General features: G+C 45.3%; 1 protein-coding gene across 1 annotated transcript; it reads right to left on the bottom strand.

Annotated features, from left to right (window-relative positions):
- Window positions 1-734: 734 nt before the first annotated feature.
- On the bottom strand, window positions 735-2533 carry LOC307071985 (uncharacterized protein). The gene is made up of 3 exons (XM_079731121.1): window positions 2466-2533; window positions 1412-1484; window positions 735-1287 (listed from the first exon to the last, which is right to left on the bottom strand). The coding sequence occupies exons 1-3, from the start codon at window positions 2488-2490 to the stop codon at window positions 861-863; spliced, it is 525 nt and encodes a 174-aa protein (XP_079587247.1). The 5' UTR covers window positions 2491-2533; the 3' UTR covers window positions 735-860.
- Window positions 2534-27115: the final 24582 nt, after the last annotated feature.

Here is a 27115-nt window from a genome sequence, read left to right as displayed (position 1 = left end):
CATGTGCTGCAAAAGTGTACATGTTGTATGTCTGGGGTGTTAGTCTACATATGAAACCCGTTTGTTGGACTACAGTCTAACCGCAGAAAAACATGAAAAAAAGCAGAAACGTTCTGGTTGTTTTGTGCTGTAATTGTACCAGCGTTTTACCGTGCCGCGGGTTCCAGCGTTTGACGCGCAAGGGGCCCTCCTGGATCACGTTTCGGCCTGGCCTCCATCAGCGCTTGTTTGTGTGAACACCGTTTAGAAAATGCGTGGCCACTCAGCCAAGAGCCGACCGCAAGTGATCACCCGGTTCTACTGTTCCAACTGCAAGAGGCCTAGCAGAGAACATCAGTCATAACAACGTGGAAGCAGAGGAGATCCAATCCGACCTTGGCTACGTGCGCAAGCACAACCCACTGTTGGTCCGTCTAGCATCACCCCTTCCACATCGACCCCCACCCCCACCAACTCCACCATTACCCATTACAGCCACCTTTACCATCAGCATTATGTCCTCCGTAAGCCCTAGAACAACCACAAACACTGTCTCCACCAGCACCGCTACCACACACACACACACGGGAAAGCCAAGTGAACAGCCTCTGATGGTAGCACACTATATAACTAGTTTTATATCATATACTGTATAGTAAATCAAGGAAAGTGTACACTGAAGTACTCAGCTGAGTAGGATAAAAGGTGAGGGACAAAGAATGACACATTACTCTTAATTATCGTGGCTTTAGTGAACTTGTGAACAGAATTTTTGTATCTACATTCATGATGATTGATCAATTGATTATTTATTATTGATAATTGATCTGGTCGTAATGACAGGGGTTAGACGGAGTGCTACCCCCTCCATCTTCCCGGTCCTAGCACCGCCCCAGCTCCTTGACCTCAACACTCAGCACCGCCCTGCTCGAGTCCGTAATGTTGATGGCCACCTCCACGATCTCTCCCTTGTACGTTCTGGCAGCGGCGCCCCCTTTGACCCGGACGAAGCCCATCTCCGAGCCGTAGTACATGAGGTTGAAGAGTTCGTTGTCGCAGTCAGTGCCGCGGTTCAAGATGCCCGCAGCGCCCCAGTTGCTGTAGAGGTTGTAGTCAAAGGGCACCGAGTACATGACGGCCAGCACGGCGTTGTAGTCTCTGTGCTGGTCGTGGACCAGGTCGTAGGTGAAGACGCCCACCGAGCCACAGGCCGTCATCAGGGTGCTGGTGAAGTTGGCGCTGGCTTTGGAGTGCTTTTTGATTTGAGGAGGCAGAGGCACGCTGAACCCCCCGCTCACCAGGAACAACCTGGTGATGGGGGAAAATGGCAGCCAAGCAAATGATTTAGAATTGTACAAATGAGTGTCGTACTTATTCAGACGGAGCATCCTGTTTAAGTGATTGGCTTTTAAATGGGCCAATGCAGACTTACCCTGGGTCCAATAAGTCGTAGACACCACAGGAGTTGTAGATCTCCACAAAGGAGGTACGTTGATTCATGTTGTCTGATTGGAGTCAGAAGGGTCATATACACAAACTGGTTAGGCTCCATTATGTTTTTATACTTCTAGTAAACTCAGTTAAAAGGGACCTGTTGCAGAACCGTTTTTATCATTAAGGCATCATCAAACTGATTCTGTAACGTAAAGAAAACAAATGTGTTTTTTTAGGTAATAATATGTGTTTTTTTTAGGTAATAATACAATTCTTTTTTGTTATTGAGTTGATACAAATCAAAGCTTACATAGTTACGTTTACTGGTTAGTTAGTTTTGTAGAGTTTCAAGTCGATTGCAATCTTTATAAACAGACACCTGCATATGAATGCAGCATCTGTTTGCAAGGGACAAGATTTTGGGACCTAAATCATTCTGTTTTTCGTAAATGGATTATTGACCAATCACGTTTGAGCGGGCTTTGATTGCATCTGTGTAAACAAAAATAGGCAGAATAACCCATGGCCGAACTGCAATCTCGGATCCCATCAACTATCATCTGGCGAAGATTTTTCTTTTTAAACATATATCTGCATCCAAACAATGTAAACTATGGCCGGCTCACTGAAGAGGAAGTCTTAGCCTGCATATCTGCTCGCTACACAGGATTACCCGAAATCTGCCCAGGTTGTACACATTTCACACAACGGACTACCGCACCTCTCAGGCCCAGTCCGCCATCCAACACTTGTCTTAAGCCCCCCCCTCAGCTTCACACAAAACCTGATTCCCAAACTCAGTCGAGCCGCTCATAAACAAAATGTTGACTCGCATTTCATTAAATAAAACAAATGATTAGTGTGAATTCACACTCTAGATATTGAGATCTCATTCTGACACTTCGACTATTGAAGACATCGTAACTAAATCAATTGTCAACCGTTTATCTTAGTTCAAACCATTTAACAAATCCAAACACACCTTCAATAATATCAAAACGGAATTTCGATAGCATTTCTACTTATTCAGAATCACAGTTTAAGTTTCATACCGGTTTCGTTTTCAGTTGTTGTCATTGATTTACGTTGACGCTGGAGCGTGAGGACGTTCAGCAGTGTTGCCAGATTGGGAGTTTTCCCCCACCAAATTGGGCTACCTTTTGAGGACGTTCAGGCAGTGTTGCCAGATTGGGCGATTTTTCCAGCCCTTTTTGGCTACTTTTAATCACGCACCGGCTCCGCTATTCTCTTAAAGAGAATACCATTGCTACCGTTACTACTACTAGCATTAGTACTACAAATACTTCAGCTACTACTACTAATACTTCAGCTACTACTACTTCAACTACTTCAGCTACTACTACTTTCAGATTCTTCAGATCAATTCATTTTACATTTCTACATTTCTGCATTTTCAGCAATGCTTCGCGCTTTTCATTCAGCTGTCAGCATTCACACGCGTTTTCTGCAGGAAATCCATTTCTAGTTTGGAATAAATTTCCAAATAATTCTAATGAAAACGTCACAGGAGGTTATCGTTCACATTGGGGTTGTGTATGGGGACTTCCTGTCCTGTGCCTCATTTGGTGCAAGATTGAGGACGTAGTCCGATCGGTAACAGGGAGGCTGTCAACAACATGAATGCTCCAGACATGGGTAAAGGAAAAAATAAGATACAAATAATGAGAGGGATCCATTTTCTATTTCCCTGGCTCCTGCAGAGCAGAAGGCAGACTCAGAACAGTGGTAACAGTATTAAATAGACTGCGAACAGCAGGAATGGTAGACTGGATGGACTGGAAGCAGTGGGAAAGGTGGTCTAGATTGACTGAGAATAGTGGGAACGTCAGTCTAGCTACACTAACGGTGGGATCAGTAGTTTATATTGACTGGGAAGGGAACTGAGATTGACTGGGAAATGTTGGGACGGTAGTCTAGATTGCAGTAGCTGTAGGACCATGCATCACCTTCAGAGTTCACTTGTAATTAGTGCTCCATGAAAAAACTGCCCAAGGGGACACACACGGGCCGACACACCTACTCACACACACAGCGGCCCCTAACCGACACACCTACTCACACACACACACTGAGGCACACACAGGCACCTTCGCACCTACAAAAAATAAAATAAAAATACACACACTAGTTCACACATGCACCGACACATAGATACACACTACAGTGTATGGTCAAGGAGACCTAATAATGAGAGATTATGTGAATTTCCTTGGTAATGTTTTCGCAGGAGAGGGTAAGGAGAAGCACTTGAAAGCCAATCTTTAATAAGGGCCATTAGGACTGTATCAAGGGCCACATGTCTGGCAGCCTGTAGTGCCCGGGGGCCGTCACACGGGGCCTGAGCAACCACAGGGGCCATCTGCTACAGATCACCCTCTGATCCCCAGAACCCAGTCGAACCCTGACTAGTCCAACGTCACCTGGACCAAGTATTCTTCTCGTGAAAATACCGTCATCGCAATCGTCATCAGCATCATCATCCTCATCGACTTCATCTTCATCCTCATCATCATCCACAGAGAGACCAGCGGTTTTCTTCCTTCCGTATTTTTCTCCATCTGCACAATCAAAAGTTAATAAACGGAGGAACCGGTCGTTCTCTAGGTTGACTAATATCGATGGCGCTCGCCGCCATGGGGAGATGTTTGTCATTTATAACCGCTGTGGGGGTTGGACGTTGAATGATGAAGAGCATATTATTATTTCATTCTCTAGAGATCGAGGAGTAAGACAAGTGGGGATGCTTTTTCTAAATGACAATAAAGCATTTCGTCCCCCCTCTCAAACTGTTGTTGAGTTGGACCCGGATCAAGCCTTCCAACCTGTGTGTATGCGGCCCTACAGCAGAAGGCACGGGGCCAAACCTGAGGCCAATTGTTTAGATCCCGACCAGCTGGCTTCTCTTAGCCCCCACCTTAAGAGGGAGCTACCGCCAAGTCTTCCTGATATCCTCCTCAGTGGCTGAGCCCTCGTTCAACTCTTTTCCTTCCCATTTTTCAATTAGGGAGGTACCAGTAGGCCCACTGGCCGAGAGGCTGGCTTAGCCGGTGAGAATGAGGCATGATGGTTGTTAAGTGGGCGTGACTCGAACCGAGGAATGAAACCTAAACCTTTTGCTTTTTATCTTTCCATTGAGCAACGTTCATGACATTGTTGTAAGGAAACGTATCGCCATTTGTTGAAATGAAACGTGTCGACAATCTTGACGGAGAAATGATAAACGATTTCATAGAGAAAGTATTTCTGGGAGAATATGAACCAAAAACCAAGAAGCAATTTCCTTGAGGGATGATTTTGACCTGCTTCCAATAATAATGGGTGGTTCAATTAACTTTGAAGTACTTCCAAAATGAGTTATTTGATCGGGAAGGGGGCCTTATCTTTTATTGCTTTTTTAATGCCAACTTCATGGCTCTGCTATTTCATATGTATGGTTTTGTATAAGTGAGAACACCCAAATATGTTTGTTAATACAGGCAATCGGGAACTTAAAGATTCAGAAAGTAAATGTTTAATGTTTTCAGCAAAGCAAAACAACGGCACGACAAATGAGAAACTGATTTGAAGTGTACGTGAGAAGCAAAATCAGCCCGGGTCTCTACTTTGTCAGTCTGTAGTCGCACCCCCTCTCCGATGTAAGGGCACCCTAAAGGGGCTGCATGCATCAAAGAGAAGAATCGTGTGTCTCTGAAATATTAATGTCAGTCCAGTTCAGTGAACAAATCTCTTTTAATAAAATCTCTCAACTTTCTCTTCATTTTCATTCTGACAAGGACTTCTCCAGATGTCCAGAATATTGGATTGCTTGGCCGTTGACGGGGTAGCTTTGCGTCTCACATCAGGCAATGATTTGGTTGATAAGCTTCTAGGCTTTGCTTATTATTTTCTTCTTCACTCGATTGATTTTTCATATGAAGCTTGAAGCCACAGAATCTCTGACGCAGAAGAAAAGGGTCACTCGATCGAGAGGACTTGACCGGCCCCGGCCCAAACAAAAACAATCCAAATGACAATGGTACAGTCCAGATCTTTTGAGGGTACTTTAAAAGTTTTTGCCCAAAAAACTAGAACTACCTTCCTTCTTTACCTGTGTTTTCATGGACATTAAAGATCAGGGCCACACACACACACACACACACACACACACACACACACACACACACACACACACACACACACACACACACACACACACACACACACACACACACACACACACACACACACACACACACACACACACACACACACACACACACACACACACACACACACACACACACACACACACACACACACACACACACACACACATCACATTGTGTTAAAAATGAAGACTAGGAGCCCCAACCCTTCCACCAGCTCCACCTCATCATCTCAGGCCCATATATGGAGCTCTCCTCTCCCCAGGCACAGGGGCTTTCTTGAGTCACCGGGGCTGACACGTGCCCTTTTCCACTCCTCGATAAAAAAAATGCTATCTAAATCAAGCTATCAGCTGAACTCGACTCTTCTCTGATAACCTTTTTTGTTTTTACTTTGGGAAAAAGTTGCATAAAGTACCTGGTAACTTGGTATCACCACATTCAAGGTTCCTAGCGAGCTGAGGCGATGAAAACACTGCAGACCAGAGGTCTTCACGGGTCAAAGATCACAGATCCTAACCCAAATAGGCCCGGGAAATGTTAGTTTTGAGATCAGATTGGTTAAGATATTATTTTTTATATAATGTATATAGTGACCTGTTTTGGTCAGACCCTACAAATGGATGTCTAAGAGGAGAGAGACACAGGATTCAGACAGGCAGGCTATTTAATGGACCCGATAATCCCGGTATTTAAAATGGTTCTTAAAATGCTGTTCTACTACTAAAAACTTGAAAAAAAAACAAAAAAACTTGTCCTGTCTGTGCAACATATGGTAGCCTAGTAAAAGAGGTCAAAATAGCGCTTAGTGCTTTAAAAGACGTGATGTGCCTGTCTTATATGAGTGGAACTGTTACAGTCCGCCACACCTAATGCACTTTACCCATCTTTACAGAGCACCTTTCCTCCACTCTGACTGAACTTGCTGGCTCTGCTTCGCGCTTTTGCGGTTTTATCACCTTATTTCTCGCTCTTGCAATCCGATCCTAATGTCAGCCTTATCATCACACAAGTGACATCCAGGGGAGGGGGATAGGGTTAGCCATGAGTCAACCAGGGCCGGGATGGTATTGATTTAAAAAGGAACGTATTGCTGCATTTTGAGCAATTTAATGTGTGTGTGTGTGTGTATGTGTGTGTGTGTGTGTGTGGGTGTGCGTTTGTGTGTATTAAATTGCACCGTATCATAAGCAGCTACTCAAGCCTAGAAATAATGAATAATAATTTTAAAAAAAGAAATCCCCCGTACTGTCCCTTGACTGTCCCGCCCCCTATCGCTCCAAGTTGAAGTGAAACTGAAGTGACCCTTAAGTTTTGTTTCTCCAGAAGCCCTTGCAAATACTCAATAATGATACCTAAACCATGAATGACAGTGCATGTCACACCATGTGCACTCAGCAAAAACAAATAAATACATGTGGGATGATGACCTTAACCCCGTGGTAGGCATCGCATGGTGGAGGTGATGCACTTATTGTCACAGCCCTATCTTCATCATGGGAGGAAATCGGGAGTGAGCATGGGTCTTGAACAGGGGAGGACGTTGGGGCATTAGGGAGGGGGGGGGGGGGGCCTGTTACAGGAGCTGAGGAACTTAAGCCATGGGGTCCTTTTGGTCCTTGACCTATTTAACCCTCTCTGCACCTCCTCCCTTCACCCAAAGATGGTTCGGGAACGGGAACATGCAAGGGGAACTGCAAAGCGTTTTAAGAAGGAGAGACGACCCCGGACCGCTGTCTCGTCCTCGCCATGATGCTTATTTTAACACGCAGCGCACACAAGCGTATCCCCGGTTCAGTCCCTGCATGTCTCACCGGCTTTTCTATCTTGAGGTTCAACCCCCCCCCCATCCCCTCCTCTGTAGCTCTGGCTCTGTAGAACCTTTAGAAGTCTCTCCCTCCCCCCCCTACTTCGAGCTTGCTCCTTAAAACCCTCTGAAGGCCATGCCACACCTACATAAACACACACACACACTGACAAACCCCAGCCCCAAAAAGACACATCTCCAAAGGTTTAGGGGAGTTTGAAACAGCAGTAACCAGAGTCCCAGTTGCTATGCGCTAGATGGGGGGATCGAAAGTTTTCTGGGATGGGATACTGAAGACCTTTTTATACATATATATATATCACTGTATTTTAGGAGGATGCAGTGTCAGGTTTACTGGTATGGCTCTTGCTCACATTCCTATGTTAGTTACCAAGAGGTTGAATAAATAGTTAAATATGGAGGGTTGGTGTAGGAATAGTCACTTTAGTACCATTCGGAAGTCTTGAAAAGCATTTGTTTGGGATTTTTATGAATTCTTGGGACATTACGAGGAGTTTTGGCCATGACCACATAAAAAAATGAAATGACCCCAAAGATATCGACAGCGGCATTAAATCAGAATTGAAGCTGTCCAAAAAAGTAGGTGTTAACCGTACAATCTGGCGCTTGTTTGAGTGTACGGCAGTTTTTACTTTATAGTCACAAGCTGTTTGGTTTCTCACTTTCTCCCGTTCAATGACTAGCACAGTGGAACTGTTTAGAGTTGAGTCTAATCCCTTGTGTCCACAACCTACCTGAAGGCATATTTGGGCGAGATGCGAAACTTGTCGGCTCATTAACGTAATGTATCCGAATTCATTCTAAGCTGCATTAAATCAAATTAATAAATGTTGATGTAAGTCTCCCACCCTGAATGCCTTGTAGGGGTGTAACTGTCGCCTCATTACCTGGCTACTGTCAAGCAAATCCCTTCACTGACCCCTATAAAGGGCAGGTTCCCACTTTTCTTTTATTGGTTGTTTTTGTGGGGTTTTTAAAGCTGCTCTCATCAATCCTAACCTAGTTCTCCATCTGTTGGTAGCCAACAGGTGTGTCGTCTTTCTGTGCGAGCCAGACAATGTTGTTCCATAGAAAACAACATTGTGAAATATGCATATGTTATCCCTTTACGGTTCTTTAGGTCTTTGCTCACTACGCAAAAAAAAAAGAAAGATCAAACTTATTGGAATTCATCTGACTGGTACCATACTCTTCTCCTTCTCATTTATTTATTATGGATTCCTGGTCACAATCAATTCCTCCACCTTGGAAAATTGAAATCGTGTGGATTTGAGGTGCAAATATCCACAAATTCTTCAAGGTAGCATAAAGTATGCAGCGCAAACCCACGCACAAGCTGCTCTCCAAAGCCTCCTTGCTCCTCGGAGGCCTTGCAAAGACGTTAGCGAGTAGAGCTCTCTGAGGTGAGCCCAGGAATGCTGCAGCACTTTATGGCTTTACCAGAGAAACGAGCCGCTAACACTTGCCAGCAGAACCTGATAAAAAAGGGAGGAAAAACCCGAAAACCTCAAGGGTGAGGAGAAACGAAGCAGACTTGGAGGATCGCTTTTATTGTGGAGGAGTGAGATTTGAGAGGAGCTATCAAGTTGCTTCCCAATTGATTATGTTGTTTTTCAACGACTGGAGTTACGCAGGCCGATGGGATACCAACACTTGGCCTCCCATCCGTTTTGCCGCAGTTTGCTGTCAGAAAGTGTCCCCTTCTGTCCATCATTGTCGGGTTCTGGGAAGGCTAAATCTAGTGTGGTTCCACACATGCCACTCACGGCCTATATCTCTGTGTTTGTGTTCGGTAACCTATCCATAAGCGACCGCTTTAAGAGCTGGGGAGAAAAAAACGATGTGGTTCTCGGTACAGTTGAGGTTAGGGAAAAGCAGAACTCTGGAGACTCGGGGATAACGTTTGGTTAAGCATTTCTCCAGGCTTGCTTACATTGCAACATCCATCCTCTAAAAGTAAAAAAACGATCTGGTGTTTACAGACACTTATCATGAGTGTTTGTGTAAGCCCCACCATGCTACAGAATCTTCACTCCTCTGGGCTGTTGGTCTGTCAGGTTGAAGGTCTACAGTGTCAAACGTCTTTCCCAGTTCCGCAACAAACTTGGTTTGTAAGAAAAAAGAAAAGGCCACAAGGAAATCTCTAGAGTGCTTGCATGGGGAGAAAGTTTAAGAAAAATAAATGTAAATGTACACAAAACTAAAATGGATTATATGTTTAGTTTGGATTAATAAAGTACATACCAAATGTACATACCAAATGGAGGCATTGTTTTTTCTCTTTTTGAGTGACTGCTCTTCGTAGGTGTCATGAATGGGTGAGTTTATCTGGTGAGAGATCTCTAGCCTCTAGCTGACCGACTTATCCACACAGGTCAAAGGTCGTGCCTGTTGTTGTTGGTGTCTTTCTGTCTTTTCGACAGAGTATGGGCTCCTTGTTGTGGTGATATGTCCATTGTTCAGTTCAATTGTTAAAAGATGTGACAAACAATTTTAGATTTAAAACAATATGCACCATAGCACATATTCGGAACCATATTGCAATTTTGTTTTGTTTTTACGTAAGTTAGCAGGTGTTTCGAGCGGCAGACCTTTCCTTCACAAATGTTGAAGGCCTAGGTGACCTTGTGTGGGAAAGAGAGAAGAAGACAGAGAGCCAGGCATAGGAAGGCGAAGAAAAAACAAACTGTCATTTACAGGTTTGAATTTCGTCTCGCTGTTCTGAGCTACTTTTCGAATTCGATGACAAATGTACATAAAATCCTCCGTCTCTTACCGGGGAGTGTGAGTGCGTGAGTGATCTTGCCGTTGGGCTTCTGTGGGAAGACCTTGGACGACATCCCCAGCTGTGAAATACGAGACTCCTGTGCTACTGAGAGAAGTAGAAGGTGATGGAGGTGGTGGTGGTGGTGGTGGTGGTGTGGGGGTCGGTGGGTGTGATGGTTCCCGGCAGTTGGTCAGCTCATCTAGCCGTTGAGGAGAGCCACGTTTGATGTCCCATAGGGTAAACAGGCTTGTTTATTTACGGTGCCGGGCAGGGGGTAGAGTGATAGAGTGACAGTGACCGGCTCTTACTCTCTCTCTCTCCCCCCCCCCCTGCTGAGTAACCATCTTTGTCTACATGCAGATGGCTGTCTCTAATTGCTCTTTTCCTACTCATGGTACTAGCTTACTATTCGATTTTGATATTAGTTATTTTGGATTTACCTGCAGATACAACTTTTGGAGGAATTTGGTATCCAAAATAAAACTGCACACCGTTAAGTTATCAAAAGCAACCTATATTCACATACCACATTGCAAGTATTCCGCTATCGGGAGTGATAATCCTATATAATCAATAATAACAGATAGCAAATATCTATCTAATTTGAGTGAAGAAAACTTTCAAGGACAGCTTTTATATAGTTTTAATCTAGGGATACAATAGCAGGACTGTGTTCTGAGAAACATAATTTGTTACCTCAACCATTACCTACAACAAACACAGTGGGTATGATGACCATGACAACAAGATACCTGATTGGGATTGGTTAACATGTTTTATTTGAGCCGTCAAAAGTCAATTCAGACTTCTGTGTAAAAGGACCTTGATCATAAATGTGTTCACTTATTGTGCAAACCGAACAGAGGATGCACCTCGTCTGTTGACCACAGCTTGATTATGTGCGGGCCATATATATATATATACAGAGAGAGAGAGAGAGAGGCAGTTAGTAAAACTGAAGAGATGGAGATGGTGAGAGATAAATGGAGGGAGAGATGGAGAGCAAGAGAGAGTGAAAGTGAGGTGTGAGAATGGGAGAGCTGGCGGACGGCCAACATGAGCCAGCGTAAAACAAACAGAGAAACACTCAAGCAGGAGAACGAAAACACACACACGACATGTGATGATGTGTGATGGTAGACAGAGGTCCGAGTACACACACACACACACACACACACACACACACACACACACACACACACACACACACACACACACACACACACACACACACACACACACACAGCCACAAACCACACACAGCCACACACCACACACACACAAACTCCCCACAATACACACTTTACACACCCAACACACACACACACACACACACACACACACACACACACACACACACACACACACACACACACCCCAACACACACACACACACACACACACACACACACACACACACACACACACACACACGCACACCCCAATACATATACATGGCCCCACAACATCCATGCTCTTTGTATTTTCAGATGAATAGACCACATCCACCTCCCCCACTTTTGGTCAGGGGCCCTGGGTTGGGGGGGGGGGGGGCTGGGAGATGCACGCCACAGCCCAAACCTTCCCCAATCCCCCCAGATTCATAGTTTCAGGCCCCGTACTCACTAGTCACCCTAAATCTGATATCCTAATTTACCGTATAATACATCCCCCAGCTACAGCTGTGTGTGTGTGTGTGTGCGTGTGTCTGTGTGTGTGTGTGTGTGTGTGTGTGTGCGCATTGGGAAACGGTTTTCACAGGGGTCTAGGGGGGTAAAGGCTATGTGTTCTTAGCCAGGACCAATCTTAAAGTATTATATGGAATGAATCACATTTTCTTAGTGTGTGTGTGTGGGTGTTTTATTACATGCCTGTCTTATTGTTTGCTTGTGTGTGTGTGTGTGTGTGTGTGTGTGCTTCTGTATGTCAGTGTGTGTGCACGTGTGTGTATGTGTATATTCGCCAGTGTGTATGTGTCTGTTTACCTGCCTGTGTGTATGCTTCTGTTTACCTGTGTGTGTGTGTGTGTGTGTGTGTGTGTGTGTGTGTGTGTGTGTGTGTCCACCTCGCGTATCCGTGTTTACCTTCTGTCAACAGAAGCTCATCTCGAAGCTGATGAGAGAGGGATTCATTCCCTTTGAATCTCTGACCTCAACATCCATTATATGTGTTGTCACAGAGTGTCAAACACACTTTTATTCCCCAGTGCTACAATTTTGCAGAATAACAGTTTATGGTTAAATCCTGAATTTATCAAATTATTTGACTAACAATTCCAGTGTAATAGCAGTGTAATATTATCTGTTGTGTAAAGTGTAAATTGCTGTGCTAATGGAATAGCAGCAACGAGAACAGTACACACACCTTCAAAATGTGTTTAGAAGCTGCTCTATTCATAAAATATAGTTACATTTCCTGTGTGACAGTGTATGTGTGTGTGTTGGTATTCCATATCATAATCTAGTTAAAACAACACCTGAACATAAATTCCCGTAACTTTTCCACCTTGGGCCCCAGTGGTGTGTGCACGTGGACCTTTGACACTGTGCAAACAGTGCACATGCGTCTGGGGCGTGAGCTCCCGGCGTTCTCTCTTTTTGGTACATTAACACATTTTTGAGCCATAAGGTTGAGGGCTTGGTTAAGAGCAGTGTGAGGCTCTCGGTGCAGGTGTGTGAGTGCTGATGAGACCCTCTAGGCGTTGAGTTTTAGTCCCAGCAGTCAGAACCTGAACGTAGAAAGGAGGTGGAGAACGGCTGCAAGAGCCAGGAATTCTGTTTTCACTTTCCAGTGAGGATTCTAGTGAGAGTAAGAGACAAGAGAAGGATGAAACGAGATGTGTAAAATCAGTATGTGATTTGGGTCACCTCCAAAGTCAGTGTTTCCTTTAAAGCCCAGTTTCAATGCTTTTTGTGTCAACAATCAGTGCAAATTCCGAGGTGCTCAGAAAGTAGTTCACAACACCTTGTTGGAAATATGGACTTTGTGAAGTCCAACTATTGAAACAGCCTTTTTCTGAGAGGGGGGGACTGACATATTATGTAGGACTTATTGGACTGCAGGTGTGAATCAAACCTGGCTACAAGGCGTACTGCATTCATGGTTAGTGCCATCGGGCCGCCCCCATTGGCCTTTGTAAATCTCTGTCTAGTGTGAGTTGAGTTTAAACACCTTACTGGAAAATCTGTGATTTGCGATTGAAGAAATATTTGCCACGGTCCTTCTGAAACTACATTTTCCATAAGGTTCAGCCGTGTAGCTATCCAAGTAGAAACAGCCTCTCATCTGGATGGAGAACATCCCTCCGCTCTTCATTTTCAGCCTCTCTGCAAACGGACGGGAGAGGACGAGGGACATTAAACGTGCGCCAAAGAAGTCATATCCTTCTTCATAAATCTGACATTAAACACCAACCAAGTGTTCACTGAAGTATAAAATCAGACTTCCTCAGCCAAGTTTTTTGAGGATACATTCGATTTAGCTTGTCAACCTGTTAACTCTCGACCAACTGTCAACTTCATCGCTGGTTGTCATGGGGACTACTGATGCTCAATTATCCAAACTGTCTTAAGAAACCGGTCATAAGATGGGAGGGGGGGTAACATATTGTATATAGTAAAATAAGATATAGAGTGGCGTGTGTGTGAGTGTGGCTGGAATTATGTGTGGACCCATGGCAGGAAGCTGTGTCTACAGGATGTTGTCATCGAAGTGTTGCCCTGGAGACGGCCTGAGGAAGATTCTGGTTCCCAGTGCCATGAACTCTGTACTTCCTGTGTCTTTGGGGGTGGACCCCAAGGGCCCCTTTACACTGGCTGCTGTCCTGGAACCGTCTCCGTCTGGCAGGCTGGATGTCTGTCTGTCTGAGAGACAGACTGGCTAGCTGGCTTGCTGGCTGTCTAAATATTGTGCAAAATACTTTGACTGATTTAAACAAATCTAATTTAAACAAATTTTAAATAACTCTAACAAGCAACCTCCCACTGGGTTGTAGCTTGGTGAGAGTTGTGAACGCTTGTTGTGAACAACAAAGATGGTATTGTCATACTCAGTGAGAGACATATACCTTATTCATTGATCAGAGATGATCCACCGACCCCCATCTCAAACATTACTTCAACTCTCCTCACTTCCTCCCTCCTCCAGGAGTTGATGTTGGCTCACCTCTTCCACCTCTCCCTCGCCCCCTACTGGGACTGCTCACGTGTGTGTGTGTGTGTGTGTGTGTGTGTGTGTGTGTGTGTGTGTGTGTGTGTGTGTGTGTGTGTGTGTGTGTGTGTGTGCGTGTGCGTGTGCGTGTGCGTGTGCGTGTGCGTGCGTGTGGATTCTGAGGCCTGTCCCTCATGTGAGAGGTCGGCCCTCCTCCCGTGTAGCAGGGGTGGGGGATAGCCCAGATCAAACAAAACGACCGCCCCTCCTCACTCCAACCGGGTAGGTTGGGGTTTGCCGCTTAGGCTCGTAACCGTGCCGACCCACGCCGCTCTTTGTTCAGGCCGTTCTCCTCTACCGATCTGAGACATCCCCCCCCACCTCCCAGGTTTTGTTCTTTTTCTATTCGGGGATGATGAATGGCCTGATGGGTAATCTAACATCCATGAGAGTGAGGGAGAGTGACAGACACAGGGAGAAAGGGAGGGAGCCATAGGGATAGAGATCCCATGGCCATGTCACGGGTCACTTTCTCTAAGGGAGAGAGACACAGACTGAGACAGTTAAAGACCGAGAGGAAAAGAAAAGCCAGAGGAATCACCCCGCTAGTGAGTCTTCCCCTGTCCGGAAATTCCTTTGAATTTATTATTTTTTTCCTTGTGTGGTCATCATCAGCCCCAGGTACTGGCAGCAATCAGGGCTTGTTTTATAGGGTGTGGGCCAGGCGGTGTCTATAGGGCCTGGAGGACTCAGGCCAGTCTCTGTCTGTGCTGGCTGCAGGATTCAGGCCAGGCTGTGTTTTAGCGGTCTGGAGATTTTGTTGTCTGTAGCTCCTTGAGGCACATGGACGGTGTCCGTCTCACTGTTGGCCATAAGCTACGTGCACTCTGCTTCACATGAGTGGACTCACATGCATAGTCCCTCATAAAGATGCACACACGCACTCCCATGCACGGCCACACACACACCCACCCCCACACCCACCCCTCTCCCACACACACAGCTTTGAATTATGGCGGAGGTCAGCTGAATGCTTCTCCTGGATGTAATTTTCCTAATTGCGTTTGATGTTAAAACAATAGAGAGATGTTGAATGTGTAGGTCGGAGTATGGCATCTCATTACACAGGGTCAGGTCCACGCTGCTGGATCCATCATCTAAAGTCTCCGATCTGTAAAACAGACAACAGTGATTCACATCAGCCATTATTCTCCATTGATCCCCTAGTAAAAGTCAACTGCTATCTGCAGACCTCACAGGAGACAGGATATCTGTGATTTCCCTGAAGGAAGAGGCGGATGATTAGGATATTAGGGCACCCCTTGAGACGGGCCGACCAGGGTTCTGCGTTCCTCAGACGGAAGGAAGCTGCGTTCTCTGGAGGCCTGGGGTCTTGGGCTGAGGTGGCCTGACTTTTGATCACTACGCCTAGTCAACACACACGCACACGCACACGCACACACACGCACACACACACACACACACACACACGCACACACACACGCAGACGCACACGAAATCACGCACACACACCATCTCTATGTTAACTTGTGAGAGAACCCATGTGGCCCCTCTGTGTTAGAACTGAGCTAGAAAAACAATACCTGCTTCGTGCTTATCCATGTAGCTTAATTCCTTCGGAGTGTGTGTGTGTGTGTGCTCACGTGTCACCGGCAGGTGTTTACGACCGCATGTACACATTTCTGTGCATAGGTGTGTTTATGGTTGTGTGTGTGCAGGCGTGTGTGCAGCCGTGACCACAAAGGTGTTTATGATTGTTTGCAAGCAGTCAAGTCTATGTACGGGTGATATTGTGTTTATTGTTACATTTGTTTGTGTGTGTGGGGTTGTGAGGGTGTGTGTGTTCACAGATGGTCAGAAGCCATGCCAGTTTATGATGCCCTTTGCAATGTCAGGGGCCCAATTCTCTCTCTCTCTCTCTCTCTCTCTCTCTCTCTCTCTCTCTCTCTCTCTCTCTCTCTCTCTCTCTCTCTCTCTCTCTCCATTAGAAACAGTTTTTAGTTGACAACCTCTTAACCGATCCACAAGGGCACATCATAACAGTGTGTAAAGAATGAATGTTCAAAACTATACATTCGGTCATTGGCCTTGCTTTGAAGTTCTTTGACCTAACGTGCCCTCTCTACATCTCATCGCCGTACCCTTTTCTGGTGTCGGGGGGGGGGGGGGGGGGCGGGGCAGATGATGAATGTTCTGCACCAATACACTCTGTTGATATTATCGATATAAATACATTCTCATTAAGGGGTTCTCTGCAGCTCTTTGAACAATCTTTTGAACAACTTCTTCTAACAACGTTAGAGCATGATGGATTGTGTTTTAGTGAGAGCAGGAGGTCATAGCTTTCAAAGAGCATCCCTAGTTAGCAAAACCAAATGTAACATGAGTTCTAAGCACTTTAATCCTTAGAAGAGAGAAAAGCACAATAAGTAATGTTTTAGAAATGACCGCTGTTGAAGATGCATATGATGTATATTCTGGTTGACTGTGCGACTTGCTACGCATTCAGTATGCCATCATACAATATGGCGTTCAGAGAGTTTGTGTTTAATTAGCAGCACATTTTGCACTTTATTGTTCAAAGATGTTTATCCACAGTATTAAGCAGAGCAAACTGACCGGCTTGACCATCCTGGAAACAGCTACACTGGTATATACAATACACCGTCCAGCTGTTAGTGTGTGTTTCTGTGTGGGTGTGTGGGTGTGTGTCTGAGTTTGTGCATGTATGCATACTGCGCAAGCACGTGTCTGCTGGTAAGGGTTTTGTCTGAAGCTAGTAATGTGTGTATGTGTTTGACTGTGTGTGTGTGTGTGTTTGTCTGTGTGTATGCATATATCTGTCTGTGTATGTGTGTGTGTGTGTGTGCATATATCTATCTGTGTATATGGGAGTGTGTGTGTGTATGCATGTGTCTCTCTGTGTATATGGGTGCATGTGTGTGTGTGTGTGTGTTTGGCCTGAGCCTGGCCCATGTGTAGATCTGAGAGACAGATGTAGGAAATCCAGGCAGATCACAGCAGCCTTCCGTCTGCGTCGGGCGGGGGGGACAACATCTGGACAGGGACGTGGAGTGGCTGTGTTTATATGTGTCTGCCTGTGTAAGAGATATACAGATAGAGTGGGAAGAGAGACCTGGCCACAAAGTCTAGGTAAGCGGCTCTAGTCAGTAAGCGGGATTGAAAAGCCCAACAGTACACGGCAAGGCCTGTCTCGGGGTAAATAGCGCCGACAAAGCAAACAGGTTGGAGATCTGCTGATACTTGTGGGAGGTTGACCCCGAAGGTTTGTGGTCATATTTGGGTTTTCGAGGCAGAAAATTGGGAGGCTAAAAGAAATCCCAGAGCTAACAATAGTTTGGATTACCAGGAAGGGCAGAGATCAAGGAGACCGCCAGATAATGCTCCCAGACACACACATCAATACCACCTACGGCATGGACTGTTCTGCGCTGGACTTTTTTAGCAGAAATTAGTAAGGGCAACTTCTCTGCCAGGCTGCCGTGACTGAACAGCCATGGGGTCTGTCTTTTCAGTCACATGACCATATTTTCATTCTGAGGGAAGAATGGTAATCGTAATTTACAATGACCTGGTTTAAAGTGGTATTGACCGAAGTGACAGTGGGGGTGGTGACTTTGATGTTGGAGTTGCTAATGGTGGTTGAGTTGACGATGGTGGGGGTGACGGTGACTGCAAGATGGCATTCGTGGTGGAGTTTAGTAGATGGTAATGGTTGTGATGGAGATGGCGTTGATGGTGAGACACTGGGACAGTGTCCCACCATCAACGGCTGTGTGTCTCTCCATTCATTACCTGACTGAGCATGGGGTGTATTTCTGTGTGAGGCCTGGGCTGTTTTCCTCATTCGGGGCAGCTCAGAAGGAAACTTTATCCCCTTTGTGTAAATGGATGTTTCTCTTTGTTTGTCTTCCGCTGGCATGCCATCCCTCAGTAGCCACAGTGTTTATGTTGATTTCCCGTTTGGTTGGAACTAGACAGTTGATGGGGCACCTTTTTTTACGCAGTATGCCACAGGAATTCACAATCCTTTCCTAATATCGGCTTCATCTGGAATATGCCTGAAATATTCTTGACACAATATGATATTTCACAACTAAACGATAGCTTCACATTGAAAGTAGTGTGGTGAGTCATTAAATGATTTTGCATTTGTTTCTCCCCATATGGGTAAGATGTTTATTCAGTCAGGCCATTATTTACTCTAGATGTGGGTATCGCCTAACAAGTCAAAATGAAGAATTATTCCAAGTACTGCTTGACGGGCTGTCTGTGTCCTCTTCTGTAGCTGATTGTTTACAACCATTAAAGCACCCGGAGTGTTTGATTCATTTGTTTTGGAGCAGAATAACTAATACCAGCGATGACGGGTCCGAACCTAAACCGTGGGACTGGGGTGTCCCCACTGATGACAGGCTGCCTGTGGCACTGGGGCTCCTGCGACACACCGGCCTAATGCCTTTACCCGTCCGAGCGTAGGGTAGAAGCTCCCACTGGGCCGCATGAAGCACCGACATGGTGTTCAGTGTTATCTTTGGAATCGGGGTGATTGCGATGCTGGGGGGGTCTTTAGGCTCCCTGGGTGTTACCGCAGAAATGCTGAAACCGTAAGTTGTTCTGCAGGCCTGCAAGTGTGTGCCGAATTTCTCGGCTGTGTGGTTTTCACAAAAAACACTTAAAGATCTCAGGAGCAACTTTTGAAGAATGGAGCCACACATTCCCATGCGGCAATCATCCATTTTAACAATCAAACGGCCCTCTCAGCTTTTTATTCCCACATAAATCCCCAACAAAATTGGGGTTTAATACACATTCATTTCCTTTTTCTATTTTTGCTTTGACTGTGTATTTCTTCTTCATGAGTGCCGTTCAGTCTGGATCAGGTCCAGACCGCTCCGGTCTCCGTCGACGCGCGAGCCTTGCCATGTTTACACGCGGCCCGTCTGTTTTAGTATTTAGCTCAACAGGTGAGTGCCATTACAAATGGGGCCCTTGTTTGAACGTGAAGAGCGTCGGTGTGTAGCGCGAGGCTGGTCAAAGGCCAAGCGCCCCCCCCTGCAGCACACATGCTAAACACATCCCCTCCTCGCTCACCTCCTCCTCCTCCTCCTCCTCTTCCACACTCACCCCTTCTTATCTCGGCGAGCTCCTCGCTCACAGGGCCTTGATCCCACTCGCCCTCGCCGTCTGAGCTTCTGTTTTAATAACTTGCGTGGCGCTGCGTGGCGAGACGTTATCGTTCTGCCCGGTAACTCGAAGCCCGCAGGAATCTGCTCCTAAAATCCACACAGCACCTCATTTTAATTTACATTCTCTTCCTTTCTTTTTGTACTCTTTTTTCTTTTTGAATACTACGAATTCAGCTGGGTGATGATGAAGTGTCGTGCGGCAGACCCTCCTTGGCTCCGTCGACCAGTGGTGTTCTGCTGGGGCCCAGGCTCACCTTGCAGGGATAGCACAAAAGAAATTGCAGCCAGAGGCATTTATCTCACTCATCGCCCTGGGATGATAGAATGTTGTACACTTGGGAAACCTGAGGAGCCCTGAACCAGCCTGTGTTGGTGGTTTTAAGACCTCTGGGCATTAGGAAAGTGACTAATTGCCGTGTAAAAACGAGTGCAGGGATTAGATATTCACGAGAAACGATGACATGTGTCTGCCGTCACTTGCTGAATAATGTTAAGGGGTGAAGAATGACAAAAGTCGCAACTTGAAAGATGTGAGCTCATAAAAATTCCTGTAGTTCATAATCATGCGTGTTCAGATGCAAATTGAAGTGGGGTGTGGAATTGGAGCGAAAACACTCCTGGAACAGCTTTCTCTGGATTTCTCAAGCTCGTATGTCTGGTTGTGAATTCAAGAGAAATTATGTTGCCAACACTAATGATTTTGCTAAGTTGTCCAACATTTGAGACCTCATTATGAAGGGTGGGTGAAATCTGATACCTCCTGACTGCTTGTAGATTGACACAATAACCCCGCTGTAAGTAATGTCTTGTTTTCTTCGCTTGCGGCAGTGGCAAAACTCAACCAGTAATTCATTCCAAAGTGGCGACAATGGGCCAGGTCACCAGTCTCCGGTCTTGTTTTTTAAAATATCACCCAAGGGTATTTATATCCGTTTATATCCTGAAAGGAGAGAGGAAGGTCAAATGTGCCACCCTAGCTCACACAAAGCACACACTGTTGTCTGCATTTCTGTGTAAAATGTTTAATGGCTTTTGTGCTCGCGAGGAACATGTTCTTGCTCTCTGATCTTTGTGGACTTGTAGGTTAAACCTTCACTGGGATGCCTTGCCATTTGTCTTGGGTAAATAATGGGGATTATGGGTCAAGAAGGGTCCACACCCATGATGCACTCTGTCTGATTGAGATGTGTGGTTCACAGGAAGAGATTGTTTGGAGACCGCTCTCGCAGCCTGAGAGCTAGCTGTTTACATAAACCACTGGATTATTTCAAGTTGCTTTTTGATAAGATTTTTACCTAATGTTTTGAGAGAGATTTTGCATGTTTTTTATATAAACTTCAATGCAGTATTTATTTAACTCTGCTTCCATGATTTAATGAGCCCAGAAAATCCTGGGATTAACTATAATGCCACCTTTTATGCCAGAAGAAAGACATCATCCTAGTTAAACTATGATACCACAACAATCCATGTGATATTCTGGTAGATGAATATACCAGCCCTGCCCGGCTGCCTTGTGGTTGGTAGGACGGACTTTATCAACCTGGGATGATTTTAAAATGCTCACATGGATTGGCATTTTAACCGTCTTCCCCCTCGCACCCCCTTCTAAAATAAACGAGGTCCAGACTGATTACTTCAGCTGGCGACAACCCAGCCATGGCAGGGCGGGGGGGTTCGTGACACACACTTGTGGACGACTGAAGGTCGTTTAACAGCAGAGAGGCGCCTGTAAGGTCAGATACTGGCAGGCACAAAGTAGATTCAGGCGTCTTCCAGTAAAAGGTTATTTTTTTATGGACATGGGTTATGCACATTAATTTTCCCTCCCGTCACCCTCGCCAGCGGTTTGTTTTTGTGACTTCTGTGTTGTGCTGGATCTGAAACGGTGCCTTTAAGACTTCTCTTATTGTCTTTCTGGTTCAGTCAAGAAGACCCGGCTTACCTCCTCAGGTCACATCCTGGACATCGGACGACCTCTGCTTGTTTCCTCTCTAGCGTTCGACGTTGAATAGATTTCCTTCCATGTTGATGTTTCTTTTGTGTCCTTCTAATTCCTACCTTGAAGCTACTAACTATGGCTCCCAGTGTACAAAAGCACAGCCCCTGTCAGGCTGAATAAGCCCAGAGTGTGTCTCTATGGCGCTACCCCTCCATTAAGTCAATGAGAGAGTAGCTGAGGGTTCCAGGCTCATTAAAACCACTGGACTGTGTGGACGTGAAAGGCCTCAGCCATCCTGAGGTGAGGTGAAATTGGCAAGTCGGGGGAAATTCTTACCGTATCCTTAGCTAACGTACACTTTAGAAGTCTGACTAATTTGTTTATGAAGTTCGGGTTTTATATGGGAAAATAAATTGCAAAAACTGAGACTTATTTTTACGGCACGTAAACGTCGACCAAATCAGAAGCTGGCATATTGAGAATCCGTATTACATATTTGAATTTATATACAGTATTATGTGCTGCTTAAAGTTAACCATTCTTAACTTTAACTCTACTGTACTCATGTTTGTTTGAAACATGAGGTAGTCTATTTTGACTATCGTCAACATTTAAACAAGAGCCATCCACCCAATGCTCAATCATCTCTTTTTTCTTTCTAAAAATCCATTTGGTGGGAAATAAAGATAAACAAAAGTGAGCGCAGCAGTGAGAATCTAAAACTGAGCAGTGAGGCTGTATGTGAAAGGTTCCTCAGACTACTTACCTCAATGGATTTCATTAAAGAGTCTTGTTCTATCAAGTGTAGGGCTTTCTGTTTGTGTGTGCGTGTCTGTGTGCCTTTTCCCTTTCCTGAAAGCATTTGTTCGTGGATTATGGTCTACTCTGTTAATACTGCCCTTTTCTGGCACACGTACAATGTAGCGTTTGTGGCGATCTGCTTTCAGAGGCTCGGGTAATTGTATAATTCCTGGATTAGTCTAGTTGTTTGTTCCGAGTTCCAGGAGATGTTGGAAATATCCTCTGGTCAGTCAACCAGGATTTACAAGAATCCCACCAAATTATGTCTGAGCAGGAAGATCTATAGGGTATATTTTGGATATTTAGGTAATGAGGTATGTCATGAGTTACAGATGTTTTTCACATAATTTTAAATATTGAAACCTGTGAGTGTTCAAATTAGAGAATTTTAGTTGGTTCGGGGCTCTCTAAACCACAGCCCTAGTTTTGTGTAGCAGACACTTGGACACACATTGTTGGTGGAGGTAACCTACACCACCGGTGTTGGTTAGATGTCAGTTAATCAGCTCCTCTCCTGCCCCTGGGCATCGACTCACTAACGCCCCTGGGCATACACCGCACAGGCTCAAGATGCCACGTCCCAACTGTTATCGTTCAGACCACTTGTGAACGCTGACCTTTCGTTGCTCGTCTACTCGCGTTACAGTGTGGTATGATGCAGCAGAAAACACGGAGGACCAGCTAATGGGCTAACCGCTAACCTTAGCCTCACAGCACCACTAGATTTTGTGTCAAACCGGTGCCAGCCGCACTTATTTTCACACTTGTATAAGTGGATTGAATTTGAGCCGGTGTGTCTGGAGAGATTGACCACTAAACAGGTGGCTGGTGACGTGAAGTTTTGGGCGGTTTGTGGCCTTCAAACTACAACGGTACCAGACAGTGTTCGGTTCTTGTGTTGGAGAGCGGCATTCAAGATCTGCTCCTTTTCAAATCTTCCCTAATCATACTTCACATTTTCCCACAGAGTGACTGAAGTGGAAAACTACTGCCAAAAAAAACCTCAGCCTGTGCTTCTTAGCAAACCCCACCAGGTAATAACGTTGGTCATGGCTAGAGAACGCAATAAGGTTCTCTGTGACCCGTCCACTGTCTCCCAAGGGTCCATGAGTGAGGAATGAGGATCTCTGTCCCTGTGGTTCCGGTCCATTCGTCTCTGTGCTCCACACAGAGAATCTGTTACGTACACTCTCTCAACCACAGCATCACGGTATGGGGGGGGGGGGGGGGGTGTTATGTGAATGTTAGTTGGTCTAGACGCAAGTGGTGAGGACTCAGAACTCAATATCACAGTTGTTAAGGTTTATATGTTCCCCTGTGGATCCCGGGCAGTGAGGCAGGGTTTTAAAGGGACACCGTATTTCCTTTTTTTACATTCATTACTGCACTAGATTTGGACCAGCCTTGCTGTAAAGGTCATATATCCATTTTATATTTGGAAACTGGGGGGTTTATGTGTGATGGAGGGAGGTTTATGTAAAAACAGTGAAAAGCCATGACATTCGGCAGATGGTTTTACCAGGCTTTAATACTAAGTGCATATTTTCTTTTTCTCACAATGGCAAAAGTTCATGCCATTTCATCCTTTGATGTATTCACATCTCATAGTTGCCCAAACCCCTCCATTGTTTTCATAATTTCACCGGAAAGTCGTTGACGCAAGGTGTACAAATTCGGCTCTTTTTTTAATAATATAATAATCTAATGTATATAATTCAGTATTTGGATACTGAAATGCCATTACTGGGTGGCCATATTGACTTGAAATGTACACCAGTCTTAATTGCCAATAAATACAAATTCAAGGAGTAGTTAAGTACCTCAGCCAGATATATATAAAATGTCAGGCTCAGTTTCCAAAGTATAGAGTGTCCCCTATTGGTTTCTCCGGAAGCTTCTCTGTATTCCCTGAGGCTTTCCTGGGGGAATCTAGCTGATCATCAACACAGTATCTATCATTATCACCCCCGTGATTACGTTGCTTACTCAAGCCATTCCCAATGGAGGGGTCCAAACTCTGCGTCCACACGCAGTATGTACTACTGTTTATTTATCATGTGTCTCCCTACACACCCTTTACCCCTTACATGAGCACTGAATAACTCCTTAAAACCCATTGGGGAAATGCATCCAATTGAAATACATCTTAATCTAAATCTATTCATATTTCCATACAAAATCACTTATATTAATTTAGCATAGAATAAACCTCCCAATGTCATACACTATATCTTAAAGAATGATCTGGGTTTGTATTTTATACACCAGCGATATCACTCAATGCTCAGCACAGTATTCAATATTTTCATTCATTCCAAGTGGAGTCTAGCACCAGCAGCCTTCAGATGGTTGGTGCGTTTGCGCCGGCCTCCGAGCGAGGGTCTGAGAGAGCAACCGGATAGCGGGAGGGGCAGGCTGGAGGAGCCCGGGGCGGCGGTGGGCTTTGGGTTCGAGTATTTTCAGTGCTGGAATTCTGGGAGGTATTCCTGGCTCGGTGTCCCAGTACTCCAAACATGGCGGCCCACCTGCCCAGAGGCCTCCACCGCCGGGGTACGCCCCTGAGTGACAAAAAGGTTTGTGCAACAGCCCCGGAATAAAGGGGAGTTGAGCTGGGGTGTGTTGACGCCAGGCTAGGCCTATGCCGTTATCGTTGCGCCTGTTGCACGTTTAAAAACTCAGAAACTCTCTATTTAGTTCTGCATATCTTGCAAGATGAGCCTTGATGCCCACTTCAGACTCAATTTATGTGTGTGAGAAACCCCGGTCCACACTGGTTGTTGGCTACGGCTACGAGAACAGCCAATGAGTGTTCATGCTGGCATGCAGTCTTAAGTTCTTCATTTCCGGGCTCTGCCAAACAAGGCTTTTTACATAAGAGGGGAACAACAGGTGGTCCAGACCTTGGGACACCAGTAAAGCCCGGGAGAGCGAGAGGCCCGGCATAGATGACATAAACGCCCTGAGGAACACGAGTCCGTATGTGTACAATTGTCCATGTGTGCGTGCGGCTTTATGTGTAGGACCTGTCTGTCATGCGCTGCCATCCGCTTGTTGCATGTGAAGTCCTAGCTTCAGCATAACCGTTCTTTGGCGCCATCGCAGGCTAGGCTATATTTGAACCCCCGCCCCCACGAACACCACTACCCGACACCCCCCCTCCCCCACCCCCTCAAGGTTCCCAGGATGCCATTGGCTCATGGGGGTCTATTGATGTTCCTTGTGTACACCAAGCCAAGAGGATGTGATGGCGGGCCCAGAATGCAGCAGGAATCTCGGTTTCATGCTTGCGTGCGAAGCAGGTTTAGGCTTACAATGTTGGGGCTGCTGGCTTTTGGAAGCATGATTCAACTCCTGCCATGTGTAGTTGCACTTTCATTGAATTGTTCAAAAAAAGTAAACATTTTCTGATTTAGGACTGAAAATGATACACATAGTACTTTTAAGTGTTTTTAAATACATAAAAGGACATTTTAGAATGAACTTGTTTAGATTTCGATTATTCTTATGTGGTTTTTATTCATGAATGTTAGATCAAAAACGTACATATAGAAGGATCGATGCAGTTTTTCCATTAAGGAACCTTGCCACCCGTTAAAGGGGACGTTGCCATAGCAACCTGTGACTAACTGCCGGACGTTTCTCAACCAGGGTCGACGGGAAAGAGAGGTCGCAGTGGTGCTCCAGGTAGGATTGGCCTGCCGATAACAAGAAGTGTGCAACTATAAGTGAATGAAAAACACACACCTCTCCATTCATCTGTTTACTACTTAGTCTTTTAGCCGACACTTATAGCCTAAGCTACTTACAGTGAAGTAAGATCCAGGTCATTAATGAGCAGGTGGCCTAATGCTGTTGTACAGACTGCAGAATTTGGGGTTGTAACCTAGAGCCTCTTTTAGCTGGCGGTCGAACACCCTTACGCCTATGCTGTCCTGTACCTTATTAATGAGTATCGGCCTGTGTGTGTGTTTGTGTGTGTGCAGGCCAGTAAGAGCATTTACTGTTGGTAATCGAGCTGGTAATTGTTGGGCAATACCAGGAGTGACAATGGCGCCACCGCTAATTTATTCGAATACTCCCAACCTGTTAGCGACCATTAGCTGGCTATTCAAACATCCACCCCTCGATAGCACATTTAGCTCGCACCGCTGTTGGGGAATATCATATGCCCGGTTTAGCACAAGCTGTTTAACATGTCACCTCAAATTACTATAAAAACAGAAACTCCCCCACAAAAAGACGATCAAGAAAATGGCAGGAAATGGGAGAATAATGGTGCGGGCCAGAGGGAGAGAAAATTGTCACTCCTATTCTTTTTTGTGTGTTAAAGCTCACTCCCAGATACCTACCAAACCCAAGGAATGATCAGACATAATGGTTCACCAATAGTAATTCTATAGGATATGAAGGACCTTTTTGATGCTGCAAATTAATGGAAAGATGAGTCTGGCATTATAGGGTAATACAGTGGTGAGTTTTTAACTCCTTCACCTATATAAAATGAAACCAAACACCCAAATTAAACCACAGTGACACCATCCAACACCAGTTATCAACAGCCGATTCTGATTGGTTCAAATGAATTCCAAGTATTTCTTTAAGCCCAGCCAAATTTTTTATTTTCATGTAGAGTGTTGACACTGTAGCAACATTGCAGATTTCTTCTTAAATAAGCAGGGGGAATAAACTATTTCCACCCTATTCAATTCAGCTGGACTGCAGAACAGACTCTCTCCTCTAAAAGTTTTATTTCCATAACGATACTATGCACATATTTACCCGATGGCAGTGGTTCATTTTTGCGAGTTTGGAATTGGT

This window comes from Pollachius pollachius (assembly GCF_949987615.1).
Source record: "Pollachius pollachius genome assembly, chromosome: 2".
Lineage (NCBI taxonomy): Eukaryota > Metazoa > Chordata > Actinopteri > Gadiformes > Gadidae > Pollachius > Pollachius pollachius.
This window is presented reverse-complemented; position numbering and strand designations above follow the sequence as displayed.

What these genes read in the sequence shown, in the direction of transcription:
- LOC307071985 (XM_079731121.1), bottom strand. Translation starts at nt 2,490, where the DNA reads ATGACAACAACTGAAAACGAAACCG. An exon ending in AACAACTGAAAACGAAACCG is followed by an intron (nt 1,485 to 2,465) that starts GTATGAAACTTA and finishes GACTCCAATCAG; the next exon opens with ACAACATGAATCAACGTACC. An exon ending in TACGACTTATTGGACCCAGG is followed by an intron (nt 1,288 to 1,411) that starts GTAAGTCTGCAT and finishes CCCCATCACCAG; the next exon opens with GTTGTTCCTGGTGAGCGGGG.